Source organism: Canis aureus, chromosome 8, assembly GCF_053574225.1.
Source record: "Canis aureus isolate CA01 chromosome 8, VMU_Caureus_v.1.0, whole genome shotgun sequence".
In the NCBI taxonomy this organism is placed as follows: Eukaryota; Metazoa; Chordata; class Mammalia; order Carnivora; family Canidae; genus Canis; species Canis aureus.
In genome coordinates, this window is record NC_135618.1 from 33903085 (window position 1) to 33929586 (window position 26502).

Sequence of the window (26502 nt, forward strand, 5' to 3'; positions counted from 1 at the left end):
GCTTTTTTTGTGAAATATTCAGAATGACTACACAATGAAAGCGGGAAATGATTGACTGACCCTAATTCTGGTCTCAGAAAAAGAATGGTCAACTTCACCAAGAGGTCATGCTAAACTTCCTACTAGGGGAATAAAGAATGCTTTCTAATCAGATTCCTTCTAAATCAGCGGGTACTAGAGAGAAAAAGTGTGGAAGAAAATTGTATGAGTTACGTAGGAAATTTTTCATAGAAAAGAGAAGGATATAACTATTACATTATTGACCTGACCCAAAATAGGGGCAGGTTTTTATTTAACTAATACTACATAATAACAACAGAGATGGAGAAAAGGTTATCCTGAACAAGCTACAACCATTCTGGTTTTAAAACGAAGAATACGCTTATAAAATTCTATGATTTTTGAATTGGGGGAGTTCTTGTCAATGTGGTAACTCACTCTTACTATTAAAGATATAATAACAATTTAAAGGGGGAAAGCCACCCAATTATCAGAAAATGTTTTGTTTGCGTTCCCTTTCTTTGCTACTAAGAGGATAAGATTTAAACAGCATCTTTATTTTAAGATTGACCTCTGGTGGGACTGAAATATAGGATCTTTCTAAAAGACTATTTGTTTTCTCCTAATCTATTCCCCCAAAACTATTGCTTTTAAAATTTTAGCCATTATCTTTGCTAAAATAAAAAATCTTAAAAAATTAAATATAATATGCAAGGGAAAAAAATCAGTGAAACCTCTAGATCAGAATATCCTAGAAATGGGAGTCATATCTAATAATAGGAAAATGACATCTAATCTTTAAATGGTCCTAAAATTACAGGGTTCTTTTAGAGAGAACTAGATCAGAATATTGACATTTTTGACAAAGTCTAAAAAGCTTAAATTTTTTTTTTTTTGAGCCACATGAAAATCTTAGTACTCAAGCACTCATGCTCTCTCTCTCAAGGATTCTTGAGAGTTCCTTGATGAAAGGGATTTATTCTATAAATAAAAATATAAATAAATCATACATATAAATAAAATAAATATATTTATTTACGGTTATATTCGTTGTATTTAAACTCTGTATGAAAACATACTGAATAATTCTGGGTGGTTGCTTCAGAACCTAGTACATAATAGTCCTAAAGTACTTATAAGTTGTTAAACATTGTAAGATGAGTTCTATCTGATTCTTAAAAGAAAACTTTACTGAGCCCCTCCTAAGTGCCCTAGATTATGTCAATCATACATTTTTTTCTTTAAAGTGCTCTGGAAATGAAAGCTTTATTCTAATTTTAAACAAAGAAGGTTAAATACAATGAAAACCCATCAGAAATTATTATCTTAAGTATGCTATCAGAAAATTAAATACACAACAAAATGTGAAAAAAAAATTGAAGAAACACCAACTAAATTTATGCGACACAACCAAATACCACGACTCTAAACACTGAGTCAATCCTGATTCAAAGAAATCAGCTATAAAAAATATTTTAGGGATATTAGGTGAAATTTGAGTAAGGTCTAGATACTAAATATTAGGAGAATATTTCTCATTTTGTTATATGTGGTAAAGATATGGCTATAGAGGAAACTAGCCTTATTTTGGGAGCTATAAAACTTGAAATATTTAGGAAACAAAAGTCATGATACTTACCTATAATTTACTTTGAAATGGTTCACCAAAAATAGCAGTATAGGTTTCCCCCACTATCAAAAAGTAAAGTGCTCCTATGAAATCTTTTACAAGCTGAAATGGCACAGAGTGAAGCAACAATTTCCATTTCCTAAAAGCAAAAATCTTCTTTGGCTATTTTTCAGGTAACTGAAAACAGGTACTCATTTGGGTTCTTTCATGAAAGCACAGCGGCCTAAAGAGACTTTTGGACAGGAGGGGAAACTTATACATTACACAGAATAATAGTACATAAAACAAATATGATCGATTTCAACAATTTCTGAATAGGGGATATAGGAGTATTCACTGTGGTAGTCTTTCTACATTTCTGTATGTTTTAGTATTTCTAGAAGAACTGGGTTGGGTTTTTGTTTTGTTTTTTAATTCTTGGGCTTTTTTTCTACCCCCCCCCCCCCCCCCGCAAAATTCCACTGGGCACAAAGACTAGTTCCAAAGCTCACTTTCTGAATTAATGTATTTTTTTTTCTTGACTTCAGAACAACTGAGAAAGAAATGTAATCCTTGTACTGGCTGCTATAATGATAGTGTCCCTTCCTCTAAATTGTTTCCAATCTCTTTTTTAATTTTAAATGTTTTAATCTTTAACTGCTCTGTTTTTTATGTGTTGTCATGATACGACATCTCAAATTATTCTTCATAGTAGGCAGGTTACAAAAAAAGAGGAAACGACCAAGGATATTAGGTCTATTTCCTTTTAAGAAGACTTTGAAGAGCATGACAACAATCTTCGTGTATTTAAAGGATTGTCCTACAGAAGATTTATAAATTCCATGCTGTTCCAGGATCAATGAGTAGAAAATTCAGGAAGACAGATTATGATTTATCATTAGTGATGATTTGCTAAATAATCCATTATCCATAATTGGAATAGTTGCTGTTTAGAAATTTCTGTGCCTTCACTGGGAATCTTTCAAATACTATAGAAGAGAGTCTAGTTATGAGCCCAAAACAGTGTGGTAAAAATTACATATATGTTTGCTTATTTATCTACCATCTACCTACACGTCTATTTACTTATGAAAGTCTTGGAGGACAATCCACTGACCAAACACAAGTTACAACAAATGTGAAAACTCTCAGTAATTTTTTCTGGGGGGGAAAACCAATGCTAATGAATGTCATCACCCTTTTACTATATTTTATAGTAATTTTACTATAATGCCATGAAATTTTACATTAAGGGATCCTTAAGAAATTGTACTATATTATTCGGAAATCAGTAAATTCATTTGTTCTGCTGCTTCCTCCCAGAAACCTAATAGGCTATTACAAAAACATCAGCAGTGATTGTTGCTAACACAATGTTAAACACTACAGACATAAGGAAAGACAGAGTTAATTCCACCCTAATCTGGCCTTCTATGCATCTTCTTTATTACTTTATGCAATCCACAGCCAATGCAATCAGTCTTTAAACCTTGACCTAGACTGACCAATAAAAATGGTATACTACATGTCCTCCCATGTCATAACACCATTCTAGATGATCATTTTATCTAAAATGAAGTATGAGGAGGCTACTACTTTAAAAAGGCAGCTTAAAGAGTAGAAATAATCTAAAAGGTCCTGCCCACCCAGAAGCAGAAAGCATCAATACAATATAGGCAGGGAGTAGCAAGGTAAAGCCTACACCAGGATCACCAAGCACATTTAGTGTGAAATTGCTCATGTGCAATTTCCAAGGGGGAATATTCATGGAAGATGTAAACACCATTCACATTATTTCCAACCTAATGATTTTTGTCAATTCTGTGCCTGGCTTGTCCTGACACTATTAGTTCTCAGACATGCTGTTAGAGCAGAACTTTTTATATCCAAAGGGCACTATAACTGGCATTGAGGGAAATCAGAGAAAGGACCATAATCAACTAATATTTCTCTGATACAGTCCCCCAAAGACACGGGTGCTGTAGGTGGAAATTAAGCAACTCAGAAACTAAACTCTATCCAGAGGAAGCTCACACGGATGGACTCCACACAGCTGCGTGACTACCAGGTATTGTTTCCCGTAGTTGTTTGGTGTTCCTAACACTCCTGGTGCACACTTCCTCTGCGAATCCTGTGCAGATGAGAGCATTCATCGAGTTCTGTCCCCATACCACTCCCCGGAGCATGGAATGTGAATGCCAGCACTCCTTTATTGCTACCGATGTGCGTAAATCATTTAAAAAAAAAAAAAAAAAAAAAAAAACAGAATAAATATGGAAAATACCATTCTCCTTTTCTAGGGGATCCTGTTGATAGGAAATACACAGGCACAGGCACAAGAGTTAAAGGATGAAAGGCCAAGTGTTTTACATCATTGCTGCTTATACAGAAAAGTAAACTGGTTAGGATATCTTATACTGGAGTTAACCAATTCTCCTTATGGATCATATTGACAATAGCAATTTATTGAAAGCAAATTAGACTCCATGAACTCCACATGTATCTTGAATAAACTACACCTTACTTTCAAGGTAATATGACAGGGTTAAGGAGATTAAGGATCCTTGAACATACAGTTGAGATGGGATATGGCCCAAAAGCTAATCTGTGAATAAGAATGTGTGTACTCATCAGCATATATTTGCCACAGCTTTGGAACAGACAAAAATTCCTAGAAAGTTTCCTATTATAAAATTTTAAATGTCAGTTTTTTTAAAGAAAATTAAACCCCAAAAAGTTTTTAAGTGTTCTACTAGAGAACAAATTTCCACTAGATAAGCAGCAGCAAGTGGAAAAAACAAAAACAAAAGCAAAAGCAAAAATACAGAGAAAATGAAGAATGTCAAATATAGTAAAAGTGTTTGCAAAATAATAAACAGAAAGAGAGTGTAAATACCGTTAGAATTCTTTTATTAAAACAAACACTGGGGGCAGCCCGGGTGGCTCAGCGGTTTAGCACCGCCTTCAGCCCAGGGTGTGATCCTGGAGATCCTGGATCGGGTCCCACGTCTGGCTCCCTGCATGGAGCCTGCTTCTCCCTCTGCCTGTGTCTCTGCCTCTTTCTCTCTCTCTCTCTCTCTTTCTCTCTGTGTGTCTCTCATGAATAAATAAAATCTTTTTGGGGATCCCTGGGTGGCTCAGCGGTTTGGCGCCTGCCTTTGGCCCAGGGTGTGATCCTGGAGTCCCCGGATCGAGTCCCACATCGGGCTCCCGGCCTGGAGCCTGCTTCTCCCTCTCCCCCTGCCTGTGTCTCTGCCTCTCTCTCTCTGTCTCTATCATGAATAACTAAATAAATCTTTAAAAAATTATGTTTTTAAAAATAAATAAAATAAAACAAACACCGTACATGGTACGCGCTGCCACTCCGTCTTCCCCTTGCAGTGAACTCTACTTCCCTTCCAGTCACTCAGGAGCAGCTCAGGAGGCCACGTTCTCTCCTCCCTCTGCTCAGCCTTTCACCGGCCACAGCAATTCCTAAATGCTGAAAAGCCCTCACACTCTAGGCCCCTCTTGCTGTTGCTCTGGGAAGGTCTGCACAGTTCTCAACCACACTGCTTTTTAGTTTTACCCGCCCTTCCAACTGCTGGCATCGCAGCAGTCCTGTACAGTGTCTCCCTGTGACAGCGCTTAGGCCAGGTGTACAAGGGGTCATCTCAGGTCTGCCTGTTAAGAAACATTCTCTGGCCCTACCTCAGAATCACTGCAGGCCGCCTGGTGGCTCAGCAGCTGAGCGTCTGGCTTCGGCTCGGCGTGACGCCGGGTCCCGGGATCAAGTCCCACATCGGGCTCCCTGCGGGGACCCTGCTTCTCCCTCCTCCCGTGTCTCTGCCTCTCTCTGGGTGCCTCTCATGAATAAATAAAATCTTAAAAAAAAAAAAAAAAAAAAGATTCAGTGCAGACCCTGCAACACCCCAGGGCCCACACACCCTGGCCCCAGTCTCTGCTGGTCCTCAAGGTCCTGGCTGCTCATCCTAGTTGCATCTTACAGACAAGCTATGAGGACTCTCTGCACGACCCCAAACACTCCACATGGACCCCCTCTTCTGCATCTTCATAATGACTTTCCCTCTACCTAGAAGGTGCTTGCCCGCCTCTGTTTGGAAGCAGTGTAGTAAGATCATTAAGAACATGACCTTGGGACTTAGGCAGACATTGTCTCAGATCCATGCTGCATCGCCTACACGCTAGATTTGTTTTGGTAACTCTGGGCTTCAGTTTCTTCAGCCATAAAATGAAGACAAATATTAACATTATAGGGTTGCTGTGAGCATAAAGTAAAATAGTAACAATGACATGGTCTTGGTAAGTTCCTAACAATAGCCAACAGCAGCACCCCAGCCTGTTTTTCTGTCTAGATCAAGTATAAACTCTGAGGCACCTTCCTTCACCACATTTAAAAATAGCTGATCCCTTTCTCTTGCACGGCATCTTTTCATTTGTCAATTACTGCACTTAGCATGCTATACTGTCATGATTTCATTACTTATATTTTCTGCACTATGGTGTATTCCTTAAAGAGAATAAATGCACCTCCAGTTTTGAAAGCCTTTTTAAAAAGAGTTTATATGGAGGCACCTGGATGGCTCAGCAGTTGAGCATCTGCCTTTGGCTCAGGACATGATCCCAGAGTCCGAGATCAAGTCTCGCATCAGGCTCCTTGCAGGGAGCCTGCTTCTCTCTCTCTCTGCCTTTGCCTCCTCTCTCTGTCTCGCTCTCATGAATAAATAAATAAAATCTTTTAAAAGAAAAAAGTTTATATGTAAACGGTATTAACCAAATATATAATGCAGCTCAGATAAGTCATCAGGTAATAGTAAATATAGTATGCAGCTATGTGGTACTTAAAATATATGCATGCAAGTTAAAACCATAAATTACATTTATGGGTATACTTATAAACAAAAGATGCAATAATTAAATTATTACAGAGATGTCTATATTTCGCATAGGTATCTTGGTATATCTGTAAACCTGTATCTGTGTGCTTATTTACATGTATGTTAAGAATACAAAATATTACAAAAATACTACTCAGAAGATTCCATGTTGATCTCTGGAGGTACCCCTGACACAGCAAGGAGAAGCTCAGTTTCAGGTCTCAAACCAGATTTCTATTTCTGGAATTACCAACGTTCTCATAAGTATACCAAGTAAACATGCAAAATCAAAACAACACTCTTCAAAATACTTTCATCTCTTCATGATGCCTTTATATGTGTATCTAGGTGTATACGTACAGTGAAGTCTTTATAAAATTCTCAAATTTTTAAAGGAATGTCAATATTACTGAAAATAGAATGGACCTGGGCTATAAAAGCCTAAGCCTAGGTATTTTTAGAGAGGATTACAGAACTAAGAATTATCAAAACATTACTTTGTAAGATACAATGTCTGCTTTTTACATTTACCGGTAAGTGGCAATTTAGAATCAGATGAAATTTCAGAGTTGATGAAACGGACTCCAAGCTAAAGGACTCTCCCCAGGGGTTCTGCTGGAAGAAGTGGGACTAGAATCTAGTTAAACCTTGCTTTCTAACTTAGCTAAAGCTTAATTTTTACTAGGTATGCAGTAGTACTAATATCTGCCTCCCACTGGTCTCCAGCATTTTAAACAGATTTTCTGCAGCACCTTGTCTAAAGTGGCCTCCTTCAGTAGCTCATCATTCTACTCTATTTCCTCAATGGTACTTATCAGTGGTTGTAATCATCTTGCTTATTTATGCCTTACTTGCTTTGTTTCCTGAACTCAAATAGCAACTTGAGGGCAGAAGATGGCCTGTCCACTTGGCAGCGGCTGGCAGAAGCAGCACGTGAACACTTGCGGAATGAAGGAACGATGGGTGAAGAGCTCAGGAGACGTTACCACGGAGCCCGTGCCCCACGCTGTGCCAACTGCGCAGATCACCATAGAATCAGACACGCAAAAAAAAAAAAAAAAAGAATCAGACACGCACTGCTCATCACAGCTCTGTGAGGCTCGGGTCACCACCAGGGCCACTGTATAGATCAAAACACAGAGGCCCTGAGCAGCTGGGTGACTTTCCCACATTGGTAGCTGGTGATGGGAGATCTCAAAGTCTCAGAAAGAGCTGAGGAAGAGAGTGGATTTACTGTGTCAAGGTCAAATTTATGCAGGACAGAGGAAGGGGACAAAATTCCAGGGAGAACTGAGGAAACAGGCACACACTGGCAAAGTCAGGCCCCAGGGTGGCGGGGGGGGGGGGGGGGGGAGGGAGGATTCAATACATCTAAGAATCAACTACATCCAGAGTTCTGGATAAATCACACTTTCTCAGATTTCAAGCAGTATATTTATGTGTGTGATCTTAACATAAGTCACTGAAGACAAGGGATATGGGATCTGGGGAGGAAAGAACACTCCAGGCAAAGGAAACAGTATTAATAAATATTAATCTGGAGAGTGATGACGGCTTTAGTACTTTCGTGGGACTAAAGCAAGGAGGGTGATGGAAGTAGAAAAACAAGGAATACAGTTAGAAAGGCAGACAAGGCATCTGGATCACAAGCAACTGACTTGTAAAAGGGTTTAGACTTTATTCTCTTATAAGCAACAGAGATGTACTGTCCAGTTTTAAACCTATGAATAACATGATCTGTTTTGCATTTTTTTTCTCAGTTTTGCATTTTTTAAGATTACTCTGAAAACTAGTTTAGAGTGATTCAAACCTGAAGGCGGGGAGCTACTTAGAAGACTACTGCAATAACCCCAGCGACAAGGGCCTTAAGTGAGGCATTTTTAACTGTTTAGTTCATGGCAGCATGAGCAAAGCAATAGCTTTGCCCAAAAAGAAATTGGTTGGAAAAGACTTTTAAAAACTAGTTCAATTTTATACATAGGGAATTTGAAGTTATCATGTGATATGGAAATAGTTACTTATACACAAGTTTTCTAAATCCTGGATTTAAGCAAAAGTTTAACTGTTTTCCTCATTTGCAAGAGTCTTCAGTGCCTTTACTTTGCCATATCCCATAAAGAGAGGACATAATATTCAGTTTAACAAACTTATTTGGACAAGAATATTTTTCTTAGGCTATCTTAATATTTTTCAAGACAATGAGGGTCCTTGGGAAATGCTAGACTATAAGTTTTCAACTAAACTAAGGTTAGAGAAGAGTGAAGAGTTTTTTAAACTGGCTCAAAAACAATCAAAAAGCAGACACCCCCCCCCCCAAAAAAAATGCACTTTAATAATCACTAAGGTGTAAAGAATGATCCTGCATGGCTCAGGTACTAGAGTTCTGTGAGGGGTACTAAATATGGTGAAATCTCCTTAGTATTAAGTACCCTTTGAAATATCCTAACAAAGAGTGAAAGAGATGTAGAGCTTGCTAGGAAACTCAGCTCTGTCCAAAAACAAAAAAGAATACTGTTAATAGTGTAGAAATTGTATTAATAGCCAACCAGACATACATACACATTAGGGAAGGCCAGAAACAGTTCCCCCCTTCTAAGTTTAAGGAGACACAAATGGAGGCCTTGGAACAAGCTTTCTTTGTTCAGGAAGGAATCCCTGGAGAACCCTCCCTTAGTTATGTAAATACAAGCACACCACCAACTGCTCAAGGGAGAGAAAGTAAAGAAAGCCTTTGTGGGCTGAGAGAGGTTCACTCCTCACAGAAGCCCTGGTAGGCTAGCCTGCTCTAAGTTGGAAGTTGGCTGATGTTGCAGGAGTCCAGGGCCTTCTGGAAGGAGAGACCCCAGAGATCCCAAATACTGCTCTATGAATTTAAGTTGGTACCCCTGTAGTAGCTGTATAAGGAGGCTCTGACTCAAGCTTGCTGGCTGGCAAGGATACCGTGAGCTCCTGAACAGAATTCACTGCTAAGCCCAGGAAATGTGGCCTGACCAGGTTCAATGCAGAAACTAAAATCTGTGGGAGTAGAAGGAAGCTGGTTTGGGTAGTGTGGGGCTGAGCAACACTGGAACTACAAAAGCATGCCAGCATCAGAGAATAAGAGCTATTGAAGAAACCTTGAGGGGACCAGTCTTTAATAGAACCATGCTAGTAGACCATTACTGGAAGCTGAGCTCCTTGTGGTGTTTTGAAGCAAGACAGACTTAGGGCCCTGTGATTGCAAAAGCAAAAGCCCCAAAGACTCTTGAATAATTTGGGATGAGAAACACTCTGAGAAATGTCAAACTTCTCAGGAGCAGGAGTTCAAAAAATAATTGTAAAGAAAGAGAGTATGTTTATGAGCCAAGACAATTCATCCTAGTTGCATAGATATGAGAAAAATTTCTAGTTGCTGATCAATGCACATGCACTAGCCAATATGAACCTTTTAAACCATACCAACGTGATGTCTCTGAACATCAGATGTCTCTGAACCTTAGTGAAGCTCACAGGTTTTGGGGCAGGAAGGTTGTCCCATGACCAGGAAAGCCAGATAAAGTTCCAAGGAGATGCACAGGTAGTAGAGAACCAATCACAGGTTCTCAAGTATTGTTTTGTCGGAATATATGTCGTGCTTCAAAGGGCAAGCTCGCCAGTACCCACAAGAACTAGAAGTAGGAATGAGAATGTGGAAATTAACCAGCATCCAGGTGTGAATGCTAAGAGGCAAGCCTGAGCTGATAGCACAGGCTGGGCAAAAAGAGGTCCTTGTCTCTTTATACATGCACCCTGAGGTGTACAAGTTAGGCTGGGAAGGGTGAAAAAGTGAAAACACACAAACTATAGGACACATCCAAGCAAATACTCTCATAAGATGTATTATAGGGCATTACAGATGTGCCAGAAATTTGAGCTCACAATGTCACGGCAGCTTGATAGTAGCAGGTTTCTGCTAATAAATGGGGGGGAGGGGGCACTAATGCCTCTTAATGGAGATGGTATAGACGGTTGTAAACTTCCATTAAGAGACAATTTTCAAGCCTTTTTCTACATTAAGTTAACTGTATATCCCTTGGTTTTCTCAGCAAGTTCAAATTCTTTTTAAAAGACAATTTATTTTAAGGTGAAGAACCAAACCATCTCCTATCCTGAATCTGATGTAGCTACTAATAAATTGGGGTGGGGGGGACACAACATTTATTGAGTGTTAAGGCATCAAGTACCTTCAGGAAATATTTCACTGTGGATTCCTCAACTAATCTCTATGCACCAAAAAAAAAAAAAAAAAGTTAAACATATTCTTACCACAAAAAACTAGGAAAATATAAGTTATAAATAACCATATGTGTCCATATATGCATACATATGTATTATAATTTTATTAACACTTTGAGCCAGAAAGTATCAAACCAAATAAGCTTTAAAAAAAAATATCACTAGAATTCTCTTTTTGACCTTACACATACCCACACATTCAGAACCCTGATCAATCTGTACCTACCCAAACTATTAGCTCCATACTGGATCTACTGGTCTATTCAATCATTTACTGAGCAGTATGCCAGGCATTTTACATAAATTAACCCTGTTTTCACAATAATTCTGTATGACAGAAATTACCATCCCATATATAAATGAGGAGCCTGAGGCTTAGAGGAGTGGAGTGAGAACACGGAGGTCACACAGATTCCTGCAGTGTTTTCTGACTTCTTGGGACCATTTTGTCCAAATCAAATGAACATTTCCAAGCCTTGTTCATCTCCAGGTGAATGTGTTGGAGGCCTCTTTCAGTCCTTTTTTATTTACCCTGTGGTTTTAAGGTCATCTTCAAATCTTTCTGAATGGCTCAAATACAGAGATACAAATGGGGTCCTCAGGAGGAAGTGAGCTCCCAGTCTGCAGAGGCATGCATGCCCATTTGCTTGATCCTGTAAAGCACAAACTGGAGAGGGATGTCTGATGACTTAGAGTCTCTCATATCTGAAGGTCTATGATACTGCTTGGATCAATGGTAAAAAATAGAAAGCATTTACCACAAAGCTGGGACTATACTTCTACTTAATTATGTACATGCTGCAAAACAGAGATGTTCCAGGACTCAGTCTTCATACCTCCTTTTCTACAGATGATAAAAAAGAGGCTACCAAATGGTCTCCAAGTTGAGAAGAATAGCTGTCTATACAACTGAAATTACCTGACTGACAAAAGCAAATGAATCACTTAGTTCTCTTAACCAAAAGTTAGAGAAATCTAAGGAAACCTAGTTGAAGAAAAAAGAATATATTGGCTCATGTCATGGAAAAGTCCAAAGATCTATGGATTTGGCTTTGGGCACCGCTTTATTCCAGTCACAGAGGATGCCACTAGGATCCTCCTCAGCTGTTTCCTCTATTCTGGGTCTGTTCTAAAACTCCATGTGGTACCCAGATGGCTGTGGCTCTTCCAGGCCTCATAGCAGGAGATCACAAGACAACTACCCCTGAAAATGTCTCAACACGTCATCTTGGTCCCAACTGAGTGACTTTCCCCATCCCTAAACCCTTCCCTGTGGCCAAGGAGCTGAAGTATTCTAAATGATTAAACCATATAAAATACATGACTGGAAAAGGGAGCTTTCTCAAAAAAGATCTAAGCCCACAAAGGATATCAGCTATTCGGAATAAAATAGATTAACCCTATGCCACATCAGAAAGAACCAAATTTATTTCCTCATCTCACCCTTGCAAAATCATTACTTCTTCCACTCAATTCAAAATTCAACCCCTAGGTTTATGGCTGAATTGGAAATCGATTAACACTAGTAATGATAGTTGTAATAATAGTAGTAATAAGAGTAAAAACTAGTATTTATCAAATACACATTTTAAATCTAGATACTCTGTTAAGCACTTTACATACATTATTTCTCTATCATCAATTTATATATGAGGAACTGAAGCTCAACAAGATTAAGAAACTTGCCCAAGATCACTACTTGTAAGGAGTAGAACCAGAATTCAAACCAAGATCCAACTCAGAAACCGTATTCTTAACCCAAACACCAAATTCTTCTCTCTCGATAATGTTTTTACTATATCCCTGACCCACCTCTAAGCCAATGCTCTACCTTTTGACAGTGCCTGTCCTGAACCTTAGCTCATTGCTACTCTATTACTACTAAAATCAGCTTGAACTACCCTTAGTTAGGGGAGATTCTCTTTGATTCAAGATAACATATCACCTTACACTTGAAAGGTGCTTAACAATGCTTCAAACAACAGATGTGGGGTCTGTTGGTAGCGAGAAGCAGGCCCTTACACCACCCAGAGCAACAAAAGGAAGGAGCTGACTTCATCACTCATCTGGACAACAGCAGCAACGGGATTTCTATTACTCACTAGAAATGGCCTCATTAAAGAAAAATCCCATGTGCTTCCGCATTGTAAATGTGCCAACAGACAGCTCAGTAAGAAACATTTCTAAACAGCAAAATCGTTAGTCAGAACATGACAATCTGAACAGAGGAATACAAAAGCACCAATATGCAACATGGAAGTGAGGAAATTTACAGATCCTGTTGCAAAGTAAAAAGTATTATAATTAATAATTGCTATTTTTCTAGGGGAAGAAGTTGTTTATTACACTTCTTAAGCAAAGAAGTCAATTAAGACAACTTTGCTTTTTTTGTCATTATATAATCAGAAAAAGATTGATTTGGGGGCAGGAAGGGGCAGAGGGGGAGGGGGAGAGAGAGAGAATCTTAAGCATGCTCCACACCCAGCACAGAGCCCAACATGACTCTGAGATCATGCCTTGAGCAGCAATCAAGTGTCAGAAACCTAACCAACTGAGCCACCCCAAGATGGATCTTTTTTAAAACAAAGTAAACTTACTAAAAACCCATTCTCATCCCTATAGGATTTGAAAAACAAAATCAAATTACAGAAAATGTTCAGAACTATTCTACCTTTTTTTTTTTTGACACACCAGTCTGAATTGAAGTGACTATTCTCTTAACACTAGGTAAAAAGCTCAATACTAGGAATTAAAAGTAATGCTGAAAGGCAAAATTATCATAAGCCCCTCTAGAGTGCCCACAACAATCTATGTGCTCTTCACGATCTCAAAAATTAAAACTTTCATTCATTTGTGTTAACACATGTGGTATGCTAAATCCTCTCTTTCTAAAGAATACTTAGATGTCGAGTCACAAATCATTTATACTTTTTAATTTCATAAATTCCTTTGGTTTTCCCCAATTTCCAAAAGAAAACCTATCCATATCAAAGCCTATGATTCAGGGTAGATTTCCAGAACCCAGAACCAAAGGAGAACATAGACAAAGATCAGGGAACAGCCAACACCACAATGGGGAAGTGGGGGGGAAGGGTAGCTCAAAACTGACTATGAACACAGATGAGAATCCGTGAAACATTTGTTCAGGTAGACTTTTTAATTTCAACCATTATTATACTTTCCTCTCTTTCTTAAAAAAACAAAAAAACAAAAAAAAAAACAATTAGATGTCAAGTCACAGATTACTTATGCTTTATTAATTTCACATATTCCTTTGGTTTTCTCCATGAGTTCATCCTTCTCCCTGAGCACTCACACAGTAGCAAGACCCAAATGTAGACAGCAGACAAGAAAAACAAAAGGCTGGGAAGTCAGAGGTCAGATCCAGATCCTGCTTTGTCTCCAAACAAGGATGCCCTAAGATCACTGCTAAACCTCCCCATCTCTTAATTTCCTCATCTGAGAAAGGGGAAGACTTGCTTGTTTCCTTCACAAAACTATCATGAAAATCAAACAAGGTCAGTGATATGAAGCACTCTCAAAACTTCAAAATGCTATAAAAACATTAGACATGGTTATTAAATTAATATATTCCTAGGCAAAAAGGTGCTAAATATATATGAATCCTAGATTCATTGTTTGCATGAATTAAGGCAAATGAAGGAGCATATAGTTATAGATCTTGTTTTTATGCTAATTGAAAATTTAATTAAATCCCAAGGAATGAAGAGAAATAAAATAACCTGTGTAAATCTCGTTAAAATTTATAGTCACAATACCAGGAAAGATTTGGTCTCTACATCAACACACTATTCACATTTTTTTAATGTAAAAATTCAAAACCGCATGAGTTATCCAAGTTCTGTCACTTACAATCCAGGATCTGTAAATAGGGATGATAATGATACCTACATGGTGGGCCTGACATGAAGACTGAGTCAGTATGTGCAAAGCACTGGAACCCGCTATGTGAACGTTTGCACCATGGTAGCAGTGAAAATCAGCCAGATCCTGATTCAAACAATTGCTCCAATCTCTACCAGATGTGTGGTTTGAATAGTATTAACATCTCAGAGGGCCATTGTGAGGATTAATGATATAGATACATGCATACATACATAGACACATAGATACATAGACAGATATACATAGACATAGAGATACAGATAGAGTGAGACATTAAAAACATACCAATTATCAAAAAGGTTTCAGTGAGTGTTGGGATTGATGGTTTGTTTAGAGTAATGTTTAATCATAGTAATACTGGTAAGTTACACAACAGCATCCTAAATTCTTTAACTTTCAGTGGTTTAGTCAGGTCAGATAGAGTTTTGGGAAAGATACTGCACCAATCGGGGCAGTAACAAAAAAATGTACGTGATTTTAAAGCGCTGAGTATAGGATCAAGTTCTCAATGACATCCCCAAGTTTAACTCTGTTTCAGACTTATCACCGCCAAAGTATTTTAAGTGGACAAAAACACATTTACCCTTGAGAAGCATACAGTTTACTTCTTCACATTCAACTCTATTATCTAAACTCCTACAAAGCTTCCGTTGTATAAGTGTGCAGTGGTTTTACACCAGAACAAGGCCATGTGTTTCCAAAAGAATTAGAGAACTTCCCAGTCTTTATCAACACCATTTCTTGTAAATCTGAATGAAAAATTAAGAGCTTATTGAAGAGCTCTTAAAAAGTCTAGAATTTTTTTCATTTTTCATTTCCTTAATTCATTTTCATTTTCCATTTCCCCAAAAGAGAGTGGGGAAAAAAAGACTTTTTAAAAATAGGCAAAGGAGTCAAAGAATAAGGGAAACATCTTTTTAAGCTGTTAAGATTTTTTTTTTAGGGCTAATAATTTAGAGGACTATCCACCTTACCTGGAATTCTAGTTGATTCCTCTTCATCTTCACAGCCTCGCTTCATGGCCATAGAGATATGTGCTACCAACTTGCCCACCAGGAGGCTTGGTTTTCAGTTGTTTTTATTTGTTAACCATGTTCTCCCCTATCACCTTCATGGACCTCAAAACAGTTAAACCACAGCTTGCTGGAGGTAAAGGGAATCTTAGAAACCACGGTCTTATACCTACTTCCTTTTGTATAGGCTTCCAAACTGACAGTCTGATGAATGAGAAGACTGGTGACTTCCAGCAGATGACAAAGTGACTTTGGGTCAAGAAGCCAAGGCTTCTCTCTTCCTGGGCAGGGTGGTTTTACCCATACTTGCATCAAATTTCAGCATCAAATTTCTTATATGTCTGTTTCAAGTTTGTGCAATTTATCCCCATTTTCAAGCAAACCAATCCATTCACTTGATTTTCACTTTACAACCAAAATAGTACATCTTAGAAATCAAATGAAATACCACTCTCAAACAGCCTTTTGATGATATACTAGCACCTGAATTACAAGAGTAAGGGCAAACTTCTCAGTATCATTTAGTTTTTTTCCCTAATTCTTATGTGCTTATTTTCATAATGCAATTATGTCAGCAGGGGCCAAAATCAGGTCACCTTAATTACCTCTTTTACAACTTCTTACATGCAAAAAGCTTGTTTATACCCAATCACTTCAAAATAAATGACCACAACTCTCAGAAGAGTAATTTCTTTCACCTATTTCACACAAGTGTTTGGTGTACATACAAGTAATAACAGCAAATATTAGAACAATTTACATGTGGCAAGTATCACTGAAGTCCAACAACCTAACATGTATCTACTGAAATCCAATCAATAGGAATTTCTCAACAACCTCAAACATCTCGGATTCATGTCCTCCCCATCACCTACCCAAGTGTCAAAGTAGAGAGAAGGGCAGTAGAATATTCTCAACTTCCAAAAATTAGGTACCTTACAGATATATAAAAGACTAAAAGGGAAGAAATACTGGTCCTACTATCTATAGAATGGAAAACAGTAATCCTAATCTCTGAGGTAGCCTACAGGAAAAGTTACTTCTGGGAAAAAAAAAAAATAAAGACCCTCCTTATACTGCTTTATATAAAAAATAATTCTAGATCTGGGGCAATGCAGTGTGGCTCAGTCGGTTAAGCATCCAACTCTTGATTTCAGCTCAGGTCATGATCTCATGGGTGGTGAGATCAAGCCCTACATTGGAGAGCAGGGAGTTTGCTTAAAGATTCTCTCCCTCTGCCCCTTCCCTCACTCACTCATGCTTGCGTGCCCTCTCTCTCAAATAAATAAATCTTTAAAAATGATAATAATTCTAATCCCATCTGGATGACAATGTTGTTACTTCCTTTTTCACTAAGTCACCTACATGTGAAATTCAACTACATAATGCAGATACCCAGACCACTTAAATCACATGTTCTACTTCAAATAGTATTTGATAAAATGTTCCTCACTAAAAGAAAATACATAGCAAATGAAATGTAATTACCTTTCCAAAGTCACGAACATCAAATAGGTCAAATGCTTCGAAGAGTTCGCTCTTTCTCATTCCAAAGGTCTCGCAACAGGCTGTAAGGAATGTCCTTATGTTCTTCAAACAGAGAAACTGAAAAATGAAAAATAGCTATTAGTCTATAGAGAATCATTCTGAATGCTCTATATCCTCTGTCCACCCAGAATGCTATAAAAAATGACAACTTTTGAGGTGCTTTTCAATTGCAGTATTTACTGAGTACCCACTTAGGCACAGGTAACACATCTATGAAGAAGGTACGCAAAATTTTTGCTCTCGTGAAACTTATATTCTAAGAAGGGAAGACAGATAAGAAAAAATCTGAGAAATAATAAAAAAAAAAACAGTAAGTATTTTATTTTCATGTGGAGGTAAATGCAATGGAAAAAAAAAAAAAAAACCAGGAGAAGGGATCAGAAGCACTGGTGGGAGGGCACTTAAATGGATGGTTAGAAAAACTGTCAGTGGGAAGAGAGCAGATAAACAGAGATTTGAAGGTAGTGTTGGACCAAGCCATGCAGAAATACAGGACACAGCATTACAACTTAGAGTAGCATCCCATGGCACAGCCCTGAGGCAGAAGTATCTGAGGTCTGTGTAATGAAGGGGCAAATGAGGCTGCAGTAGAGTGAGTGAGTGAGTGACAGGGAGAAAGGTAGGAGATGAGCTAGAAAGGTAATGGGGTCAGGACACCTGGGTGGCTCAGCGGTTGAGCATCTGCCTTTGGCCCAGGATGTGATCCCGGAGTCTTGGGATCAAGTCCCACATCAGGCTCCCTGCATGGAGCCTGCTTCTCCCTCTGCCTGTGTCTCTGCCTCTCTGTGTGTCGAGGAGAGGAGAGGAGAGGAAAAGAGGGGAGGGGAAGGGAGGGGAGGAAAGGTAGGTAATGGGGTCAGATGACAAAGGACTTTGTTGGCCTTACTTTTATTCTGACCAAGACAAAGTCATTGGTGGCCTTGGGGCAGGGGAGGGATATGATCTGATATGTTATAGGGGTCTTTTAGGATTGAAAGGGGCTGGAGCAAAGATGGAGACAGAAAAAGCAAATAGGAGGATACAAGGCAATCGTGGGAAGACCAGGTGTTATATCTGGACAATGTTAAATTTGAGATACTCGGGATCCCTGAGTGGCGCAGCGGTTTGGCGCCTGACTTTGGCCCAGGGCGTGATCCTGGAGACCCAGGGTCGAGTCCCGCGTCGGGCTCCCTGCATGGAGCCTGCTTCTCCCTCTGCCTGTGTCTCTGCCTCTCTCTCTCTCTGTGTGTGACTATCATAAATAAATAAAAATTAAAAAAAAAATTTTGAGATACTCATTAGTCATCCAAAAGGATGTGGGGCAGCAGGCAACTAGATACATGAGTCTGGAGTCCAGGGTACAGGGGTGTACTCCAGACATAAATTTGGGAGTCTTTAGAGTATACAGAATATTTTTATCCATGATATGGCCTGAGAGAACTTTGGGAGGAAACAAAGAAGAGGAAATAGCCTGGGACTGAGTAATCTTAGGAGATCAGGAAGAGAGCCTACCACGAGGCTGAGCACAAGTGACTGGTGAGGAAGGGGAACAACCAGGAGAACAGGCTTTCCCTGAAGTCAAGAAAAGAAAGTGTTTCTAGAAAGAAGGAACAATAAACTCTGTTAGCTGCTACTGATAGGTAAGAGCTGACCAAGCACAGTCTGTGGAAGCCGGCAGTGTGAAGATCATGGGTACACCCTGATAAAAGCAGGTGGAGTGAGGTGCTTGGAGCAGGTTCAACAGACCAATGGAAGAGAGGAAGTGAAGAGAGAACACAGGATACCAACTCTCAAGGAGTTTGCTGCAAAAGGAACAGAGGATTGAGGAGGTAGTCGGAGAGAAAGAGAAGTCAAGGAAGGGCTTTTTTTAAAACAACGGAAGCCGCTACAACATGTTTTTATTTTGATGGGAATCACTCAGTAGAGAGGAGAAAGTTGGTCATCCAAGAGAGAAGGCGAGTCAGCCGAATGAGGTCCTTGAGTAAGCAAAGAGGTGGGGGTGGAGGCTCTCAGTTCAAGTGGAAAAGTCTAACTTGGACAGGAGCATGCTCAGTTCATCAACAAAAACAGGAGGAACAAGAGGGAAGGCAGATCTATTGACAATTCTTAAAAACAAAATTTACTTTCAGTATCCAAAAGACTCAGATCCACCTAAGCAAGATACACGCATACCCTGAAAGTGAATGACTTCTTTTTGAAAATAGGAGCTGCGATGGCACACATAAGACTATTATCCTCCAATGAAGGAGAAGCCCATCAGCTAATTGGAGCATTCTTTTCTTAAGCACTGTCAATGTTTTATTTTGTTGTTGTTGTTTTTCATATTGTCGTTGTTGTTTAATTTATAGAGAGCGCATTTTACTTCCTCGGTATTTGAAACATTCATTTTTTTCACAGGCTTAACTCAGATGCAGTTTGACTCTTTACAGGAATCCTTCTCAGAGGCTTAAATATTTCAGGAGGGGTTAAAACCACACGGGAAGGATCATAAACCCTTTGAAGCACAAAGGCAAAAGCCAATCAGCACATGGAGTTACTACTTGCACTTTAAAAAATTCATAAGAGACCTTTACAACACAGAATCACTCTACATGTAGCTCTTTCACATAGGATTGCTTATTTACAGATTAAAAGCCTTGCATTCTGCCAAGATAGACAATAATTACTGTCTTGGGGATTATGCAACTGCTCTCTTGCAATATTTTTTACATAATTAAGTGCCCAACTCATAGTTCACCAAGGAGAAGCATAATTGCACATGCCACCCTCTGAAGATTTCTCACCAAACTCAGATTTCACCCTGTGTAGGAAAAACTACAGTACTTTCCACTCAACTGCTTTAGTAACTCAGAAAAACAAGTACTATTTCTGAAAGTTAAAAAAAAAAAAAAAGAAATGTAGTCATTACTGCATACATACAGAGATTTAAAAGCAGGTCTTCCCCTTACTTCTGGAACCAACTTTAATCTTATTTGCCCCTTAACTAGTTCAATTCTGCTGAATTCCACATATATTTATTGGATTTGGAAAAGGTCACTGGTAAGCTGTCACTTTTCCAGGCAATCTGCAAATTTGGTCTTCCTTTTAGGTATTTCTTCAGTCAGTTTGAATGCTTACAATATTCCAGACACTGGAAATGCTAAAAATGAGTAACACAAGTTTCTGCCTCCAAGCTTGTCTATTTAGTCTTATCTGGAGATTTTCACAGTCATCCAAAGTTTGGCTAACTAACAACACTAGGATCACACTTCACTTGATGTTCATGGGGGCTCAGCTCTATGCACACACGGGAACAAAGTTGAGGGAAGGAGGAAGCGGGCCCGAATACCACTGCAGAAGCCCTGGACAGAGCGACCACTGATAGCCTGCCCACCACTCCCAAGACTTAAGGCTTTGTTTTCATCATGCTGAACTTGTTCTTTTTCCAGTTTATTTTGTAAAATTTCAAACCAAAAGAAAAATTGAAGAATACAACGAACATTCCATCTACTCAACAACTGTAACATACTGCCATACACACACACACACACACACACACACACACACACACGCATTTTTTAAAGACTTATTTATTTTAGAGAGCGAGCCGCGGGAGCGGGGGAGGGGAAGAGAAGACAGAGAAGGTCTTAAGCAGCCCCTGCACTGAGCACAGAGCCCGACTCAGGGCTCAATCTCAAGACCCATGAGATCATGGCCTGAGCCAAAATCAAGAGTTGGACACTTAACCAACTGGGCCACCCAGGGGCCCTATATATGTGCATTTAGGTGCCAACTATTTATGAAATGTATTTTGCCAAAGTATTTGGAAGTTACACACATCACGACACTCCATTCCTAAGTAACTCAAAAAGCATTTCCTAGGAATAAAGATAATTTCCTACATACAATACCATTATCACACTGAAGAAAATGAACAATTCTAAGTTATCTAATGTCTATTCAATATTCCTCAATTGCCCTGTCTCTTATGTCCCTGACAGTGTAGGATCCAATGAAATTTTACCCATGGCATTTGGTTGCTTTATTTTTGCAGTATCTTTTAGCTGAGAAATCCTGCTGCTTTTTATTTTTAAGACATTGACTTTCTGAAGAGTCCAAATTGTCTCATAGAAGGTCACACATTTTGCATTTGTCTTACTATTTCTTCATGATATCATTAAACTTGTTCCTCCATCACTTGTATTTCCAATGAACCAGAGGCTAAGTCTGAATACAAATTACAGGAGATAACTTTAGGAGTTTTTACAATTTAGGATTCAAATTTTAAGAAGCAGAATTTTAAATAACTTCAGGATTTTTTTAAATATTAAATGTATCTACATAAGACCAAATTTAAAGACATAAAAATCTAAATGCCATTTTCTCATTTAACAAATATTACTGAGGTGCAGATTATACATTAGGCATCATAAAATGTACCTCCAATTGGGTACTACTGCTTTTATTAATTTATTAAACACATGTTAATGGAATGAAACTGAAGAGAACTAGGTAGCTTAAAAAAAACAAGCCAGAAGCAGCAAGTATGACCCAAGCTGCCTTCAGAAGACTCATCCTAGTCAGAGCATCCAGACAGACGAAGGCACAACGGCCCACTACGTGGTAACTGCCATAAGGAAAGCAGCTGAGGGTTCTCTGAGAGTCCTGCATCAGAGGTATCAGAGACAGTGTTAGAGAGGGAGGAGTGGGATGAGGGACAGAGGAGATGAGTGAGAGTCAGCCACAAAACCAGAAGAGCGGCTGACATTCAGGGATGAGAAAGGAGTCGCCAGACCTGGGGTTCAAGGGCCACCAGTAACCGGTGCAGCGTGTGTAGGAGCTCAAGACATGGCCCTGGAAGGCAGCAGGGGGAGTGAGCTTGGACAAGGGAGTCGGGGCCTACAGGGCTTGCCAAAGGGATGCGGGCTTTACTCTGGGAGATTCGAGGGTTTTAAACAAGAGAATAGAACATTCAGCTTGGGACGCCCAGGTGGCTCAGTGGTTGGGCGCCTGCCTCCAGCTCAGGGAGTGATCCCAGGATCCGGGATCGAGTCCCACATTGGGCTCCCTGCAGGGAGCCTGCTTCTCCCATGCCTGTGTCTCTGCCTCTCTCAGTCTGTGTCTCTCAAGAATAAATAAATAAATCTTAAAAAAAAAAAAAAAAACACTCAGCTTGCATTTCATCAGTATTATAATTGAGTGTTTGCTATGTACCCAACTTTATGCTAATGTTTGTCCTTTTTTTAATTTTTTTTTATTCATTCATGAGAGACAGAGAGAGAGAGACAGAGAGAGAGACAGAGAGAGAGAGAGAGGGGCAGAGAGAGAAGCAGGCTCCATGCAGGGATCCTGACATGGGACTCGATCCAGGGTCTCCAGGATCACACCCCAGGCTGCAGGCGGCGCTAAACCGCTGCGCCACTGGGGCTGCCCTGTTTATGTCCTTTAACCCTCATGATAACTCAATCCGGAAAGTTTTCTTTTTTTTTTTTTTAATATATAGGGAGTTTACTCAAGGTTATATAACAGCATTTTCGAAAGTAAAAGAATCATGATTCAAATCCAGACATTCTTGAGGCACCTGGGTGGTCAGTGTTGAGCGTCTGCCTTTGGCTCAGGTCATGATTCTGGGGTCCTAGGATTGAATCCTGCATGGAAGTCCCCACATGGAGCCTGCTTCTCCCTCTGCCTGTGTCTCTGCCTCTCTGTCTCTCTCATGAATAAATAAAATCTTAAGAAATAATAATAATCCAGACACTCTTGCCACAGAGCCCACATCCTCAACTACTGTGTTATACTAGTTCCCTTTTGCAGCAGTGTGCAGATTAAACATTTTCTTTTCTCTTTATTAGGGAGATGATATGGGTGAGGTGGGCCAGACAGGACAGTTAGGGTGCTACCATATTAATTTAACAAAAAGATTATGGTGATTGGACCAGGATGGTAGAAGGAGGAATTGAAATAACTATGAAATAATATGGAAAGGAAATACCCAGTAATGGACTGAATATACGTGGGGTGGGTGGAGTGATAGAGGAAAGAGAACTAGGAATTATGTCCATAGCTCTGTTTTGAGCACTACACATAACAGTAGAAGCACCCACTGAAAATGGTAGCGTAGCAGATGGGGGACAGGGCGTATGAAAGGAACCACAGATGGAGACCATTAACTCTTGTCTCCACATCTGGAAAGATCCAGTAATGACAGAGTCTAGGCAGCATTTCAAGTGTATCCAGTGATAAGTGACATTCTAACAGCACAGCCACCAGTCTTCAACCACCACACTCACCCTCTCTGCCCCTGCAGAAACACGTGAGCAGTTTGCTTATTTATCACAAGTTGAAGAATCAAAATTCTTCTATTCTATTTTCTGAGTGCAGAAAAGCACTCAATAGATGCAGATAACATTCAAAGAAATGTTAACACCATCAAGGTCTAAGACAACCTAAAATTACACAGAGCTCTCCAGATTACATAACGTCTCCTAACCAGATACCTATCACAACAGACCAGGCTTTTCAAGGTGCAGCCTTCCCCATGACCTCTTCAGTGCTATCAATAGTGATGTTCTAGAATGGAACATTTAAAGGTCTGACTGCAAAAGTTCCCTATATAGCTCTGAGACAATCCTTCTCTTCCCTCTACTCCTTTTACAAGGTGTGCAGCTGCCTTCTTTACATGCCTTAAGAACCATTTTGACTTTCTCAGTGATATGAATACAAGGCAGGATCGTTTCCCTTTTTTATTTGAAAAAAATAAGCATCTACTTCTCTAAAGTTGTTAGCAAAAAATGGACTAGTTGTGTTAACTGACGCTACAAAACAGGAAAAACCTCCACAGCTTGTTGTGAAATAAGCTATTTCAATCCCAACTGAGAAATGGTATCTCGTGGGAAGGTTGGGGATTTCTAACACAGCTTCACAGCGACATATAGTCGCTGACTTAACTGCAATTTTCACAAGGACCACCAACAGTCAAGTTGTCTGATGAAGACAGAAGTTCTCGGCATCCCACTTCTTTCTTTTTTTTTCAATTTATTAGAGAGAGAGAATGATGGGGGAAGGAGTAGCGGGAGAGAGAGAAGCAGACTCCCTGCTGAGTGTGGAGCTGATGCGGGGCTCTATCCCAGGCCCTGAGATCATGACCTGAGCTGAAGGCAGACGCTTAACCAACTGAGCCACCCAGGCACCACTCAGGGTCTCATCTCTTGATGGAAGGCTCATTTGAAGGGGAGACTGAATTTGAGAGTTTGACATAATTTGAACTATGAGTGGCTGTTAATGAGCTGATTGACAGTTGTTAAAAGGCACAGAAGAGATCATGATGAAGCCTATTTGCAGACATTAGCTGAGCCTCAACTTGGACTTCAAACTGTCATCCTGACTCCTCCTCTATCCCTTTTCAAAGGGAACTAGAAGGCATGGAAGGAAAATACTAGTAAGTCAAGTGTCTCTCTTATTGGGGTTTCTTTTTCTATCCTTTTAGCCATATCTTCTCTCTTCTACTACATCTGCCTTTTAAAATTAAGAGTTAAATTCTACATCCTTTGCAAAGAAGAGGGAAAAATAATAATTTTTATTTGTACAGGGACTTTGTCCTTTTCCCCGTGAGACAGTGGATTCCAACAGAAGGGCCATCATCACCACTGCTCTATTAAGAAATCCTATCTGTAGATGCCTTCTGAATAATTATAAAATAATGATGCTGCACTTAGCATCAGTTCAAGAGACTGCACAGTATCTTCAAATAATTTTCTTATTGATCCTATTATTATAAATAAATGAAGACTCTAAAGAACATGCAGGGAAGAAGTCCAGAAAGGGAGGGGAGTTATTTTCTTAGCTCCAATTTTGTTCTCAATTCACTAAACCAAAACTCCTCTATTTTCAATAAACTAAAAGCCATGCTGATTGCTGTCCAGGCTGCAAAACATTTTTAAAGGTCAAAAAAAAAGTTTTAATCAAACATATAGTTACTTAACACTCAAAGTTGCAGGTTTTTTTTTTTTAATTTTCTTCAATGATTGAAACTTTTATAGGTTTTAAGTAACTTTATGAACTGTGATCAAGCTCCAAAATGTAGGCCTGTAAGAACACATGCATCCTGTATACTCTATAGCACTCTGGTCACACCTGTGGTAATAACCATCTTGACTATAATGTATCTGTTCTCCCACTACTGCCACATGAAAAAACATTTGAAAGTAGAGACTACATTTATTTCAACTATGCATCCACATAGCTTTTATAACAGACAAGTGGTTTTAATAAATAATGAATGATTGATGCAGTTTATGTGTTTAAAAAAAATAGCAACCATTCCTTGGTAGCTAAGGAACTCATTTTACATTAAATTGGCATCATATTCTCTTATTTATATATTAGTGTATCAATAGATATTCTTTATTAAATTACCCAAGAACTTCTTTAGAATTTGGAGATGTTAATAATTATAAGTAAAATAAAGATTTTAATTTGGAGATGTTAATAATTATAAGTAAAATAAAGATTTTAAGTTATTAAGCAGTTATGATCTTAAGCATCATTTCTAGTCTGGGTTGCCAGCCTCTGGTGTATATTCAATGGCAGTCTGCTAACAGATTTTCAGGATTCCTAGCCAGCTGTCACCATAATACAGACAAGCCCTCTGCTGCTTTCAACAGCCCTTGCCCTCATAAGAAGGAGCACTGTACCACTCTCCCTTAGCAAGAACTCAGACTTTAGTTACAAAGGTTATCTGGTTATCTGTCAACCCCAGCATTAGCTCTCAGACAGAAAAAGTTAACAGCCATTCAATTCTCCTTATGGGTTTCTAGTCTGTTCACTGAAAAACAGAATGCTTGGGAAGCGCAGAGGTCATAATTAGCCTAAAACACCTATTTTACTAAGCCCATTAACCTGATAATGAAAGTAATACATACCATTGCCTTTAATGACAAAAGAGCAACTCAACCATACTGTTATCTAGAATACAGCTAGGTCAAAGCACACTAAAAATGGCCCAGTCGACATTCTAGAGATTTTCTTGCAGGGTCCCCATTATAGGTATACAAAAAAAAAAAAAAAAGGCATTTCTTTTTGCAAGACCATTAAGAGACGGAAGAATGTAGTAGCTCAAAGTCAGGATTTTTATACTAGTGGGAATAATAAGCAACAGTAACAGTGACAGTAACAATCAGAGTAAGATGGAAGCAGTAGTAGTAACAGTTCAACAACATCAGTGATAATAATTCTAGGAGACTGGAAGTAGTTGCAGTAGGCAGTGTGGCAGCAATGATGTTATCAGCTGCTCAAGCAGTCAATCGGAGATGAAAACCAGAGTCCCCTGGACCCTTAT

The 26502-nt window shown here is 39.1% G+C and overlaps 1 protein-coding gene across 4 annotated transcripts in view; it reads right to left on the reverse strand.

Moving 5' to 3' along the window:
- VAV3 (vav guanine nucleotide exchange factor 3) overlaps window positions 1–26502 on the reverse strand; it is a 352499-nt gene that overhangs the window by 255711 nt on the left and 70286 nt on the right. For all 4 annotated transcript variants that reach the window (XM_077905669.1, XM_077905668.1, XM_077905667.1 and 1 more), the window contains exon 2: window positions 17148–17264. In XM_077905669.1, the coding sequence (XP_077761795.1) occupies window positions 17148–17264 (117 nt within the window). The remainder of the gene's footprint in view (window positions 1–17147; window positions 17265–26502) is intronic.